This window comes from Centroberyx gerrardi, chromosome 3 (assembly GCF_048128805.1).
Source record: "Centroberyx gerrardi isolate f3 chromosome 3, fCenGer3.hap1.cur.20231027, whole genome shotgun sequence".
Taxonomy (NCBI): domain Eukaryota; kingdom Metazoa; phylum Chordata; class Actinopteri; order Beryciformes; family Berycidae; genus Centroberyx; species Centroberyx gerrardi.
In genome coordinates this window covers 22,418,796-22,434,192 of record NC_135999.1, presented here as the reverse complement: position 1 = coordinate 22,434,192, position 15,397 = coordinate 22,418,796, and the positions used below count along the sequence as shown (strand labels likewise).

Below are 15,397 nucleotides of genomic sequence, written 5' to 3'. Positions count from 1 at the left end.
GCATGTTGCCACACCTCCCATCTCTGGCTCTCTCATCGTGTTCAGTTAAGTCACACAGAGTGTGTGGGTGGATACTTTTTTTTTTGCACAAATCAATTTAATCAAATCAAAATCATAAACCTCTTCTACATCATCTTCAATCAGTTTTTAAGGCGTAACGCAACATGCACAGCTGTTTCTGCAAATGTGGTGTTTAGTGGGTTAGTGGGTTTTAAGATTTATTTTAAGAGTACATTTAATTGGAAACACTGTAACAGTGGAGGCTGGACGTTAATGATTAAAAATCTGCGCCTACAAAACATCTCAATACTGAAAAAAGATCCCATCGAGGAAGAAAAAAAATATACAAAGAAATAAAATGTCATATTTCACAATGCAAGGAAAGTAACATTTGTCTTCTCCAAGTCAGACAAATATAGGACCTATTTATTTCATAGATATTTTATTTATGTAGACATGTTATTTTCTGTCACTTTCTATTTAATATATTTTATTTTTATTTTCTTGTTATCTACAGGTGTCTGCTGGCAGCAGAAAAGCTTTAGTTACATTATAGCACCATGTACTGGCCTTTTGTGGGACTGCATGTTGAGTAGAGCCAACAAAGTTTGGACTACAAGGATGGCAGTTGCACAGAGAGAGTTTCCCCACTTCATTCATTCATTCATTCATTCATTCATTCATTCGTTCATTCATTCATTCATTCATTTTTTTTACCCACTTGTTCCTATTCAGGGTCACGGGACCTGGAGTCTATCCCATCATGCATTGGGCGGAAGAGAGAATTAAATAAATGTGTCAAATCTAATCTTCTAAAGCAGATGATGTCATTTCAAAATTTGCCACAATGGAAAAATCTTTGACTGTAAAAAACTATTCATCGAATTCCTTGTGCTTTGGCAACTTGAACACAACTGTGATGCGTGAAGTGATATAAAGAGTCTGTATTTTTGTTGTTATTATTAATATTATTATTGTTGTTGTGATCATCATCATCATCATCATCATCCTTCTTCTTCTTCTTCTTCTTCTTCTTCTTCTTCTTCTTCTCCTTATTATTATTATTATGTCTAATCCACACACAGGTGGTGTGGTTCTATAAATATGTAGGTTTAACGTCACTATCAGATAATGACCACATGGGGGCGGTATCGGTATTGTACTTAAAGTGGCATCTTTAATTTTTGAACATATTTGCACCGGATATTTCAATGCAAAATCTGTGTTGTTCTGTTTCATGACTTTAAGTTTACAGAAAATAAGGAGAACGCTTCACTTAAAGTGCATGTGAGGCATAACATAGCCTACAATACAAGCGGCGCTGGGGAGACACTGCAGGTATTACAATGTCGACGAATATATTTATATTTATATTTATTTATTATTTATTTTCAGTTGTTGAAATCATCTATAGGTCTATCGAGTAAAATGCGTTTTCATCACTTGATAAAATCGAACGGTAATCTTTGCCAGGAGTCTACAGGTAACGTTAATCTATCGGTTAGTTCAAATGTTAATTAATGGTCAGTTTGGAGAAAAAAAAAAAAAAAAAAGATTTTCCAAAAATTTTATCCTGAGGGGAAAAACGTTCTATTCTATTTTATTCTATTCTATTCTATTCTATTCTGCTCCTCAGAGGGTTTGATTGGAGTCTACTGATCTAGCCCCCTCCTCTCCCCCCAGCGAAGAGGAAGGAAGAGCGGAGACAAGTGAACAACAAGCCAAGGCAAGGAAGATAGGAAACTACATAGGTGGGTGTTTCGCCGTTTTCATTGTTAATGGTCGGCCTGCGTTAGACAGTTTATTTGTTCAGTTCTAGGTGTTTATTCGACCACACCAAGGTCTTTTGTTGTCTTATCTAACTCAGTCCTCAGAGCCTGCGGATCGAGGTTGGACTGTATCAAACCAGCGCAGCAGCAGCCCGACTTTCAGTCGGTGCTTCTCGGCTAGGCTAGGCCTAAATCGGGCGCATACACTTCTGGACTTTGAAAAAACAAGCCGAACATTCTTCACAATCGGTAATGGGCAAGTTATTGGTGTTTTGTACTTAGTATGGCTGATTCCGATTTATTGTCACTGGAAAGACAAGGGACTTTTAATTTGGTGAACTTGATCAGTGTTGTTGGTAGCGCAACGTTAGCAAGTTGGCTAGCTAGCTGAACACCAGTTAGCTAGCATTAGTGTTTTCCATTTGTTAGCATGGTGACTAGTTAGACTCAGACTATTGTTAGAAGAAGTTCAATAGAGCACAGGTCTTAATGCATGCAGTTTCAACTGGCTAAAAGCACGACAGTTAAAACAATCTATTATCCCGCTAACTTAACCAGCTAATATAGCTAACAGTTTATTATAAGAATGTCATTATTTCTGTGTGCCATAAGTCGTGTTTAGGGAACTGCATATATATATGTTGTGCCTTTTGCTGCTTTCAGTAACTGAAGTTAACGTTAGATATTCAGTGGAACTATCTATATTATTAACATGCTATACAGGTGAGACTACACGGAAGTGGCTGACCAGCCCGCCGTGTTACAGACCATATGAGTCAAAGTCCAGTCTCGGCTTACTTATCAATTTGCCATTATATATTTCACCTGAAACGCCCACTCTGCGGGCAGTTAAGCTATGCTGTTCTGTTCAAGTTACCATGCTTGTATGATGTGTTTTTTTGCAGACTGTCTTTGACTTTTGTAAAGTTTATTGTGTTAAAGTCTATTATGAAAACACAGTCTTTCATGTTTCAGCTGTCTTTTGATGTGGTCTGCCACATAGAAAAAGACATGGTGGACGAAAGCAGAACCTGTTGTGTGGGTCTGGATGTGTGGGGTGTGGTATGGTGGCAGGCGGGGTTGTTGCTTCATTATTCAGTCCCTTGTCTACAGGCTTCAGACACCTTCTCAACTTACAGTACTCCAATGGGAGCGGATACAGTCCACTGGTTTACTCAAAGGGACCAGGCTGTGTCTGTTTTAGAGGATCACCCTTGGAGTAAAACTAGTACGCATAGCATGAGCCAGCTGGCTAGTTGCAGTCTCTAATTGCAGGCAACTGCAGTGCCTGGGTATGACTTAAAAAATCATTGCAGATAATACACACGCAATGATGGCGTACACGTTTGACAGCTTGTCTAAAGTTCATTGATTCAAGTTGGTACAATCAGCTGATCAGTAAGCTATAGTACAGCATGGAGATGCTTAGCATATTTCCCTCTTCTAAATCCCCTGCGGGGCATGTCTGTGTTGACCTGCGGAAACTTAGAGATGGAGGAGATTGAGAACGAGTTTGGACATGCTCCCTGCTTCTCAGAAATGTCCTCTCTCTAAGATGTGACATTACATTCAGGGAAAGAAAGCCATAAGTTGGACATTTCTTATGCCTCCTAGAATTTGTTGGTAGCAGTTGCCTGATGGCGGCTGGAGTCTTGCTGCTCCGCCAGTTGTTTTAACCAGGGGTATCATTTCAGAGCCTCGGTAATGACGGGCTTTCAGAGCGCACTACGGGTGTGTCCCTCTGACACACGGAAGCTGGGGTTTTCTTATATTTGCTCCACCTCCTCCTCCACCCTCCCTCCCTCCTCCCTCTCTCTCTCTCCCCCCCCCCCCCCCACAACTACACCTGCGGTCTGTGTTTATATTTGAACGGTGAGCCCATCAGTGTTTTTTTCCTCAATCTATGCAGAGACATGTCATGTGGGATCATGCAGGCAGGCCTGAAATCACGGTGCAGAGATTGCCAAGGCGGTGTAGTGAACTCTTGTCCCCGCCCTCCGAGCTGGTAGTGAAGTTTCTGAGAGATTGAGAGTCAGTCTGCAGTTTTATGGCCCACATTACAGCAATTTAACCTACTTCCTTGTTAACCACCGGTCAATATAGGAACATCCGGATTGCAGGTCCTATTGCCTGCCCCAGTTGTAATTCTCACCAACTGCAGGACAATGGTTTTCAGTTTGTTTGGCTATTTTGCGTAATCATGATCGACCAGGATTAATTTTTTTCAGTTTTTTTTTTACATACAACTCACATTCATATTTTATGAGATATTGCTGTTTTCCTTATTTTTTATGTGTTTTTGTGGTTCCCAATAACATCCCTTATTAATGATTGAAGTTAGAGGGGAGATACTTGGCCAGGTATACCTGTGGTCAAACAGATTGGGCCTTTTTTCAACTCCTGAATTATAGTTGCCTGCACGTTTCCTTCCTCCCTAGAATAGTAAGTTGTTGTACTGTAGCTTAGACAGCTGGCCTTGCAAAAGTCCCTGAAAAGTGTGTGTGGGTAGGTGGGTGGGCGTACGCACATGGGTGCATGCATGTGCACTCCCTCCGCAGTTACCACTCTGCTCCGACTGTAGGCCTATGTAGGCCACATGTTGGGGGGTGCTTCATGGTTTTAAGTCTATGGATGGCAAAGGCAGTGGTGGTTGGATGTGGGCCAAGGCTAACACACACACACACACACACACACACACAGGCCAAATCTCTGTGTGACCATTCAAATGAGGCTGAGTCAGCGGAGCACTGGCCAAGCCACAACAGCATTTTACCATAGCTTTGCCTCAGCTGTGTGTGTGCGTGTGTGTGTGTGCGAGCGTGCGCGTGTGTGTGTGTGGCTGTGCAGACTGGAACAGAATGCATGTCATGCAGCCTGCCACAACCACCAGCGACTGAGTAAGCTGCTGAAATAGCAATGATAGCATATGATAATGGAGCAATACAATGCAGTCACAATACTGAGTGGTGTGATGAGTGCTAGATGATACACAAACCAGATACGTTTGTGTACTTCATGAAGGTTTCAATGGACACTGGACAGTATAGTCCCTGTAAGTGTGTGTATGCCTGTGTTTGTGTGTTGGCCGATGAGGGTAAGTGGCTTAGCAGTGTAATGCCAGGACTATCCTATTAGTAGATATGATTTAGCGTTGCTGCTAATGGCCTTACAGTAGGCTAATGCTGGGGCTTAGACTGGCTAAAGCCATTTATACCGCTCTCATTAGCAACTGCTGGCTACCACAAGAATGTTAGTGGTGGAGCTCACATGGCTGTATAGGTTGTATGGGTATTTCTGTAGCACCTTGGCACAAGAGACAGTCTTCTACATTAAAAAAAGGCTTTAGGTCAGTGTTTCTCAGCAGGTGGGTGGGGGCCTAAAAGTGGGTCATGGGCCACAGACAAAGAAGAACTCAGATTGGGGTATATTGTTTTATCTGATGTATGGTGTTACTACTTCATCGCCAAGTTGAAATCTTGGTCACAGTAAAACCGACTGAGATCTACTGCTGTAGACAAGGAATCAGACATGCTAATGTGTCATACGAGACAACCGTTATTAGACAATAACAATTTGTCAAAACCTATTTGTGGCATGCTGCCAGATCTAGCTAGGCTGTTTCTGTTTTTTCTTTCTTTCTTTGTTGTGTGTATTGGCAAAGTTCTGTCATTCTTGGAATTTGGACTTGGTTAAAAATATCTCACGGTCTAAATTGAAGTTTTAATGCAGGCTTAGCTGTACACTGGGGTTAGATATCCCCACATGAAGTCATTTCAAGCCATCATTCAATTTATGCACATTATCCACCAAAGAAGCACTTTCTTGGTTAGTGGTCGGCCTTTCTGATTGGGTCAGAGAAAGTAATGGCGCCCACTTTCCCCTGTCCAGCATCGAAGGAATTCGAGAGGAAGAAAATGGGCTGGTGTGAGAGAAGGATGAGAGCAGCAAAATGAAAGAGTGAAGGGCACCCTATCAGGACAGCTTCCAACAGCTGAGACAGGATATGACACGCTAAAGCTCCCTGTGGAATGTATGACAATGGTGGTGTGTGTGTGTGTGTGTGTGTGTGGCTCATGTGTGTCTGTGTCTCTCTCAGTCTGTCTGTGAATGTATGTTTTCCAGGGAAATGGAAAGAAACAAAGTGGGAAGGATTAACTTCACCAAAACCTGCCACTGATCTGTTTGAGTTTTCAAGGATAAAACCCGCGTCAGTCACACTCTCTCACCACCTTTATTTAGTCTCTGCCCCCCTTCCCCGCCCCGTTTTTCTCTCTTTCTCACTCTCGCTCCCAATCTGTCTCTCTCTCTCTCACTCACACACACACATACACACACACACACACACACAGACACAGACTCACACACTCACTCTCACACAGATGAATGCGCACGCTCACACTGGCATACGCGCACACTCAAACTTAATACAGGTCTCATTGTTCACTCAGACAGCCCTGTGTGTGTGTGTGTGTGTGTGTGTGTGTGTTTTAGTCAGTGGGGGAGAGGTCTGCCAACAGTACAGTGCAAGTGGAGAGCAGATTTGATCTGCATGAGTCAGTGAACTTTGAAGTAGAAAATGGTTTTTGCCCTGGTTTGGAGACAAGCCACACGTTTGTCATCTCATTTGTAGACAGACAAGGTTGAAGTACTCTTTCCCCAGATTCCCCACTTCTCTCTCACCAGCTTCCCTGCGGAGGAAGTCAGAGGAGAAGGACTTTCACATTCTCTTAATTTGGGCTGGAATGATATTCACCGATTATCATGCCACTGTAATTTGTGCTCAGGCCTTCTTTGGCTTGGATATAAGCTGTGTTGCCTTCTAAAAAGCTAGCTTTCCTTGCTTAAGAAAAAACTCTTCTATTTCTGTCCTTTGCTGTTACGTCTCTTACTTCTTTTCCTAGCACTTCTCTCTAGGGCTGCATGGTGAATCATAGATAATTGTATTATATCAAGATTTTCATGTTTACATGATTAATAATCTTCCATTAAGCTTCCATTACGTGTGACCAATCCTTTGAATACACAATGTGCACCCATGTGAACAAAACAGAGTTTGAGAAGAAGGCAGCTCCAATCAGAAATAAAGAGAGAAACCGTACATAGACAATCTTTGGAAAAACATGCCAATGAGCAAAGTGGAAAAGAAAGGATTAGCTCTTTATCCTGAATCTGAATGTAAAAATGTTGTGTTCAAGTTCCTAAAAGTGGATCATTGTTCTGTCATTTGGAGATACTTTGGTTTTAAACCGGATGATGACAAAGTTTGCCTTGTATCTGCGCCCCAAAGTAGTAAAGTAGTTATGATATTCATTTTGTAATTAAGGACCACAGTAAGAGTAAACAAGGCTTTTTAGCTGCTGCTACTTGGAGAAATACTACACTAAAAAAGTTAAAATATATGTTAAGGCTCAAAAATAATGAAACATGCTACCTGAAACGGAGACAAATAATTGGGATTAATAATCGTATTAATCACAGTATTTAGCAAGATAATTTGGATTGTAATAATTGTGCAGCCCTAGTTCTCTCTGACATGAGATTTCGAGGGTCATGGAGTGTTGCCAGGTCACTTTGTCTGTGACCGCTCTTTGCTTTTGCTCGCTTGTAATGTTGGTGAACCAGGAACTAAAGTTTATGCTACTGTTGCGCTCATTTTAAGTCACTCTGGATAAGAGCATCGTTTAAGTGCCTAATATGAAATTGAAGTTTTGTCATTGATCAACCCTATTTTTGTAGGATTTCCTTTGGTTTTATGACTAATTGATTTCTTTGTTGACCTTGTAGAAATCTAGTAATTGAGGCTGTGTGATGGGATTTGAATCATGTTTTTGTTGGAGGGGAAGATTGGTCCTCATTATTATCCTAATAAATTTGCGTGGATGGCATGCAAATAAGATGCCATTCATATTATAGGCTAACTTGCACAGAGGATTTTATAACTAGCACACACTTGGTATTTAAAACTATTTGCATGTCTATCTTACTAAATAAATTTTGATCGAGTGTTTCAGCATTGTTCAGTGTTTTACACATGCGCAAAAATGTGGCCTGCCATTTCCCCTCCGCTTGTTGGGAGTTTCTATCATGGCATTGTGCTTCTGGCTCTGTTAGTTTGCTGTGACTTGATGGTGTGATATTGTCTCCCCAGAATAATTCTTAGGCGATGGTTGCTCTCTCACATGTACTCACCTCCCTCCTTCTTCCCATCCTTCCCTCCCCTCTCTATTTCTCTCCATCTTTGGAATGGGGAGAGAAACGCTAATAAGCGGCACATGCCGTTGCTGAAAACATGCTGTAATTATCTCTCTTCTTCACTTCTCTCACTTCCTTTCTATTTTTAATTCTGCAATCTGCCTGTTAGAAGGTGAAGAAATGTGTTGAAATCAAGTGATGATTGTTCTTTTCCGTCTTTGCGGTGACGCTAGTACAGACTTTAAATTGAATAATCACTTTTTAGATTAATTCTCAAGTAGTGAGATCATTGCTGTCGTTTTCTTCGTTCTTTCTTCCTCATCTTTTCTTGCTTCTTTCCAGCACATTTGTCATATCTAGTCACACTTGTTTTTATACAGTCACTTGTGCAGTCTCTCGCTGTCTTGTCTGTCCTCACATTTTCTCTTTCCGTCTGTCTATACCTGCTTCTCTCTCTTCATTTCCTCTCTCACCTCATTTATCTTCTCTTGCTTTCCCTCCCTGTCGGCTCCTGCTGCTTCTTCACCTCCAAGTATCAACCTCATTAGCACTTCTGTGTGTGTGCATCCCAGATGTGCACAGTGCCGGGGTTAACGCTAACCTGGGCCCATCTGTCTTTATATCTGTGTACTAGGGTGGTTTGGTGCTCACGGTGTAAGTCTCTCTGTATGTCTCTTCTTTGGTGAAATCCCATAATTGGTTTAAATCTCATCTTGCTCTCTGGTGTTAACCCTGTCCTGTCCTGTCCTATCCTGTCCTGTGCTCTGCTCTCAGCGTGTGAATGGAGCAGTGTGCGAGTACGGCCTCCCTGCTGGCCTCGGTGCGGGAGCAGGAGAGGCAGTTTGAGATGCTGAGCCGAGCTCTGGAGGAGGAGCGCAGGTCGTGCGCCGGTACCCTGCCCCGCCCCCTCCCCAACATGCAGGTAACGCTGAACAAACCCCGGCCCCCATACACACTTTTCCGCCGAAAAGGACCCCCCGGACCCCACCCTAGGTCCGAGCGAGTTCACCCATCGTCATCACCATCGTCATCGTCATCACCATCCCATCGCTGCTGGCTGGCTGGTTGGCAGCAGACCTTAGACCAAGACTGGGGATAAAAATACCTCCTCAGTGGGTTTTAATCAGACCAGACTCTTGAAGTGTGCTTGAATTTATTTTAATTGCACTGGAACAAAGTTTAGGCCTATAGACGATTGGAAAGAGGTCAGTACTGACTGAGTAAGTTAAGGCGTCTTCTAACCCTACTACCTGAGGAGGTAGTTTGTACCCATGGCTGCTCTGCTGTGCCTCACAGCTTTTGTCCATCGGTGATCATGCATCGTCTCCATCCTCCATTGGTTCCTCAGTAACCGTCCATGTCTCATTCGGAATAAAAGTCCTTCCACCATCATATCTCTCTGTCATTTAAGCTCATCAACCCAATGAAACCCAACGCCTTTGTCTAACTCCTCCCAAAGCTTGTGCGTTTGCATGCATAGCGACATCTTGCTTGATATTTCGATTGTTGTATTGTTGAACTTTTCCTATACCGTCTTATGTGTTGACATCAAGCGTTCATCATTGTCATTATGGCCGCCAGCTGGTTTATTCAGAAGGCAATCTAGGTTTGTTATGGTATACGGAAGACATCCCTCAACTGCTTTTTCAGTGTGGTGTATTCTGTTAGATAGGACACAGGTCCGGTCAGACCCGGCTATTCAACTATAAGGGTGGTAAAACACTTAAATTCCAGACCAATAGCTGTCTGTTTTGTAGCCAAACCTATTCCTCTCTGGTTTCTGACACACCCTCTTCCTGCATCATGCGTGAGTCACCTGGTTCAGAGACTGAAGAGTGACTTCATACTCTTCATTTGCCTCACAGACAGACACACACACACACACACACACACCCATACCTGCTCATTCTTTCGCTTTCTTATTGACATACATGTTCAGACACTCAGACATATACACACACACACACACACACACCGCCGGCCCTAAGGCACCCTTTGAAACGGAGAGACTATCATAAACAATCGGGCGCTCCCACTTGTTCACTTTCTCTCTCTTTCGTTCGCGCTCTCTCGCATGTTACACACACATTTACAGAGCCACATCCCAGTCTCGGGTAATTCTAGTGGCTGATAAGCAGCAGGCACATAATATAGGTAGGGTCAGAGTGCTTGTGAGAAAGCGAGAGCAGGCCAGAAATGTTACCTGTGCTAGTTCTTATCTCTGCTGTGTGTGTTTACATAGCCCAAAGGCTTCGGCATGCCTCTGCCACTCTCCCAGGCAGCGCAACACCACCTCAGTCTTCGCTGACAGGTTCCCACACGCTCACGTCTGCACGGCACTTTCTACTACAACTTTCTGGCTGAGTCCTATTCTAAAGAGTGTGTTCCCTTTGCTTAACTGTAGTGTTTTTTTGATCTGGGCTGAGTCCCGTTTCAAAAAGTTGTCCTTGTTTTCTGCCACAAGTACTTCTTCCTACTTTCTACAGCTGATTCCCATTCTTGAAAGTTGAAAATCCATCAGTACTTCACAGATGTCTGTCAGATACAACCGCAGCCCATCTCCCATCCACTGTTGAGCAATTCCCCACCTTACCCCCTTAGTTGTGGAGATAATACAACTGTAGAGATTGCTGCAGAGATATGCAGAGCTCCCCCTGTGGTTGGAATGGGAAGTGCACCACACCCATCATTGCTCCTGGCCAGGCAATGATGATGGCGTTGATGCATGATGAAAGAAAGTTTTATCTCTCTGTCTGGCTCATTATTCATCCCGCAACTCACTCATTCTCTTCATTCATCATGCATTCCATCGTGCATTATGATCGTTAATTCATTCACTCATTTATTGGATTGTTTGTGTGATTGTTTTGATCAGCTGACCCTGTCATTGCGTTTATGAGTGAAGAATGTAAATGAAAGGCTCTGTCGTGTGTGTGTGCATTCGTTTTGATATGTGTTTATAAAACCTAGGAGCTGATGTAATGTTATCCTCAGTAGTGTGCAGTAGTAGCCTGCTACTCTGAATGTCTGGAAAAATCCAGCTGCTTGGTCTTTGGTGTGTTTTCGAGCGTGTGTGTGTGTGTCAATCCATGCATACTCATCCTTGTGTGTCAAGTAGTCTGTGTGTGTTGCATCCCCTAATGTGTACTCCCTCCTCCCCATAGAACGGCCGCATTCCTTGTGATGCAGACATAGAGAGGCTGACACTGAACGAGGGTTACATCAACGGGACACATCACGTAAGCTCTCTGACTCTCTGTAAATGCCAGCATTTGTTAGAGCTCTGTCCCTACTTCAACCTTTTCTTAACCAGGTTAGTTCCATTGAAGTCAAGGATCTCTCTTCCAGGAGAGACCTGTATTTGAGTTTTGTTCTGAAATGTGTGTGTATGTGTAGTTCAGGATGGAGCCTGGTCAGATGGTGCAGGAGACGTACACGGTGGAGGAAGAACCCCAGGAGGCTCCACCTGTCGTCTCCGTGGAGACCACCGAAGACGGGACCACGCGGCGCACAGAAACCACGGTAACGCCATTACCAAATGGAAGCATGAATTGCAAAATGTTTTTTTAATTGGGACCTCTCCCCTTAGTATTTTTGGTTTATTAAGACTGTAAGAAAGCTGAGAGGAAGACAGCAGAAGGGAGATACAGGGGGAAGGGTTCTGATCTAGGGGGTCGAGGGTTCTCCAGTCCTAGGCCAGTAGCAACTTTTTCTATTTATTATGTTATTATCTTTAACGCAGGTTGTAACTCTGTTTTGAGTGACAATTGAGTGAAATTTGTTTGAAAGTTTGATATCTTGTCTCCTCCTGCCTCACTTCTCCCGCTCTTCAAGGTGAAGAAAGTAGTAAAGACCACCACCACTCGTACAGTCATCCCCTCCGTGTCAGACACCCTTTCCCTGGATGGTGGGGGTTCGGTGACGGGGATGGTGGGCTACAATACCCCCATGGAGCGGGTCTACAGGCCTGGCCCAGGAGGAGGGGTGCCCATGGACTACCCCACCCACACTGTGCCCCGCAACTACCACTACGGACCCCCAGGGGGCTACGAAGACTACCGCGGCGGACCCCCCTCTGAGACCTACGCCAGCCTCACCAGGGGCGCACGCATGGACGACCGCTACAGGTACTGTGTGACTGCATGTGTCTTTTAACAAGGTAGTTATCAGTCATGTATGGTGTGTTATCCATAAGAGTGTTGATTCACAATTGTTATTCCATTCATGGTAACTATTTGCAGACTAGGGCATGTAGGGCAGGGTATACATTCAATTTACAACATATTCAAAAATAATCTCGCCTCTCTCATTTCTTTTCCACTTTTCTTTTCTCCTCTCCCGTTCTGCTAATTCTTTTGGACAATCCTGTTCTCTTCATCTCTGTCTCTGCTTCTGCTTCTCTTCCTGCTTCCTTGCCATTTCCCTCTCTTTTCCTTTCACTCTCTCCCTTCCTCTCCCCCTCTACCTCCTCTCCCTCCCCCTCTCCAGACCAGTCCACCCAGATGGCTACAGAACTCTGGATCCGAGCTACAGAGCCCCCAGCAGGAACCAGCTGGACCCCTATGCTGCTCAACCACAGGTATGTGTGTATATATTTATGTGTATGTGCAGTATCTTTGAACCGCACCCAAGTCAGGCACTTTCATTGGGGCAGGACAACATTTATTTTTTGGTCCACCGCCCACAGTGACTAGCACACTTCAAAATTCACTAGCCAGTTTTGGTGTTTCACTTGCCAACTAATTTTAAGAACAGAATAGGACTTCCAAATGATGGTTGTTTAAATACCAAAGTGGCTGGCCGAGTAGACAAACTCACAAGCCATTGCCAAAGTTTACCACAGCATTTGACTGGTGGCTTTTATCAATTTCGGATCCTAATCCCTATCCCTATCCCTGTCTAGGTCGGTCGTATGGGCAGTGCTATGGAGCTGTCTGGCCTCCAGAGGTTTGTCCCAGAGCCCTATGGTTTAGAGGATGATCAGCGCAGCATGGGCTACGACGAGCCTGACTACGGCATGGGACCCCCTATCCACTACAGCACTGTGCCCCGCAACCTCCACGCCTTCGCACACGGGCCCCCACGCAGGACCGGGTAAGTCCTGCAAAATGTGTTTGCGTGCGTGCGTGCGTGCGTGTGTGTGTGTGTGTGTGTGTGTGTGTGTGTGTGTGTGTGTGTGTTAAGGATGAGGAAAATCTTGGTGTATATTCTGTGTGTTTTTTATGTGTGTGCCCTCCTGTGTGTGTGAATGTGCACTAGCGTTTCCTCCATATTCATTGAGCAGTAATGGGCCACACAACAAGAAAATTTCCACCATTGCCAGAGAAAGTGTTAAATTAAACAAATGTATAGAATTAAAGTACCCAAAATAATTACAGGGGGAACCTTGGTTTGTAACCTTCCCTCTGTGTTTACACTGAAGGATGTCATTGTGTCATCTGTGGATAAAGTGTGTGTATGCGCTAATGTTCTCTTCTCCTTTTCCCCCAGGAGCTACGAGGGAACTCTGGACGGTGACATGAGCGGTGCAGGGGACATGTACTACTGGGGAGGAGGAGCACCACTGGCCCAGGGCGAAAGAGGAAGCATGGCCTCGTTGGACAGCACACTGAGGAAAGGTCCCGGCCCCGGGGGCTGGCGTCAACCTGAGCTGCCCGAGGTCATCGCCATGCTCAACTACAGGCTGGACCCAGTCAAGAGCAACGCAGCTGCATACCTGCAGCATCTCACCTACAAGAATGATAAAGTAAGGGATGCACTGCACACACTGATGCATATTATTTAGGGCATATAACTGACGCTTTTAGCCGGTGCGACTTACAGTTAGGGTAACAGTACAACAGACTTTAATTCCTAGATTACAAGGAAGAGGAGGAGTGCAAAGGTCAAATCCACATCCCTTAGTATCATGTGTCTCAAGAATGGTCATGTATGGTAGAGAGAAGTAAGAAATAAGAGCCAGGTCTGAGTGCCTTTTTAATCTTGTATTCTCTTATATTGTCAATATATAGGCTAATATCAATAAAGGATCCCATTACCTGGATGGCTGAAAAATTATCTAATGTACTCCATTTTAAATAGTTCCATTTGTCAAACAAATAACTAACCTGTATATATCTAAAGTACTTTGTTTCAAAGATAACATAACTTAAAAATATAAACATTGCTACACTGTTCTGTTTGTTGTTGCTTTTGTCTACAAGGTGAAGAATAGAAATGAGACCCCTTTTACAGAGAAATCTGCTTTTCTGCCCCTCTGCCCTGCTACATCTCTCTGTGCTGTCAGTCTCTCCTGTATCTTTACATCGGTACATTACAGCCTTTGACATTATTATCTACTCTGTTTTACTGCTCAGCAGCTCCTCTGGTCCAGACTGTCCTGCTCCTCCTCAGGACGAGTCCTTTTCCTTCTTTGAAAATATTTTTCAATATTAATCTGGATTGAGGGAGCAAACATTCAGAGTCAGAGTTAAAAAGTTAATATTAACGCATCAGTCCACTCAGTGGATACTGACTAGCAGCTAGGCTATACATCGTGCTAATCTCGGAAACTCAGCTGTATTCCGAGTAACGTTAACTGTTAGTTCTTCTTTTTGGGAATTCAGTCGGCCGTCTTCTTGGCATGGAAAAAAAATATTCCTCACGCGTGTGCAGTGGGAGGCGAACAGACGGGTCCGGTGAGAGAGCGAGTGAGTGAGAGAGAGAGAGACAGAGACCGAGCAACAGAGAGAGAGAGTGAGAGACAGATTGCATGGAGCAATTAGGGGCTGAGCGAATCAATGCGCTACACGCAGTTCTATGATTAAATAGTGAAAAAAAATAAATAAATTTGTGGCGGTCAGTGCTGATATTGTGGCGGCCCGCCACAAAGTTTTCTATGTGTGGGAAACCCTGGAGGGGTAGAGCGAGGGGAGATTGTCCACTAGTTAATCGATCGCGGATGGCGTCGTTCTCTCAGACGGATTAAAAAAAAAAAAAAAATGCTAAAATGGGTCGCATCACCACTAACACAGTCACATCACCACTAACGTCCTTCCTTCTATTTTTCAGGTGAAGTCTGATGTGCGTCGTCTGAAAGGCATCCCAGCGTTGGTCTCCATGCTGGACAACCCAAACAAAGAGGTCAGTTTACTGTCCTCCTCCATAGCCTGCTGTCCACTCATTCTTTTCCAACAAATTTCTTTTGATGCAAAGCCCTGTGTTAGGCATAATTCAGGCATAGAAGCTGGCAACTTGCATTAGAAGTGAATACACGCAGATTCGTCATTTGTGACGCGCAAGACGTCAACTGAGAGGTTGCAACAGCACATTCCAGATGTTGTAATCAGAGCTTTACTCTGAAAAATATATTCAAGGAAAAAAAAACCATACATTTGAGCAAATATCATATTACAAGTTGGCAGCTTCCATTCTGTTCATTCAAATATTGACTTGCA

General features: G+C 43.9%; 1 protein-coding gene across 4 annotated transcripts in view; it reads left to right on the top strand.

Moving 5' to 3' along the window:
• The first annotated feature begins 1,687 nt into the window (after nt 1–1,687).
• Nucleotides 1,688–15,397, top strand: part of ctnnd1 (catenin (cadherin-associated protein), delta 1) — a 28,053-nt gene continuing 14,343 nt past the window's right edge. For 3 of the 4 annotated variants that reach the window (XM_078289753.1, XM_078289749.1, XM_078289743.1), the window contains exons 1-8: nt 1,688–1,751; nt 11,126–11,200; nt 11,358–11,483; nt 11,796–12,088; nt 12,450–12,540; nt 12,865–13,055; nt 13,452–13,707; nt 15,012–15,083. In XM_078289753.1, the coding sequence (XP_078145879.1) occupies nt 11,364–11,483; nt 11,796–12,088; nt 12,450–12,540; nt 12,865–13,055; nt 13,452–13,707; nt 15,012–15,083 (1,023 nt within the window). In that variant the 5' untranslated portion in view covers nt 1,688–1,751; nt 11,126–11,200; nt 11,358–11,363. Of the gene's footprint in view, nt 1,752–1,785; nt 2,019–11,125; nt 11,201–11,357; nt 11,484–11,795; nt 12,089–12,449; nt 12,541–12,864; nt 13,056–13,451; nt 13,708–15,011; nt 15,084–15,397 lie in introns of those variants that run through there. The other variant, XM_078289745.1, reaches the window with a different exon arrangement.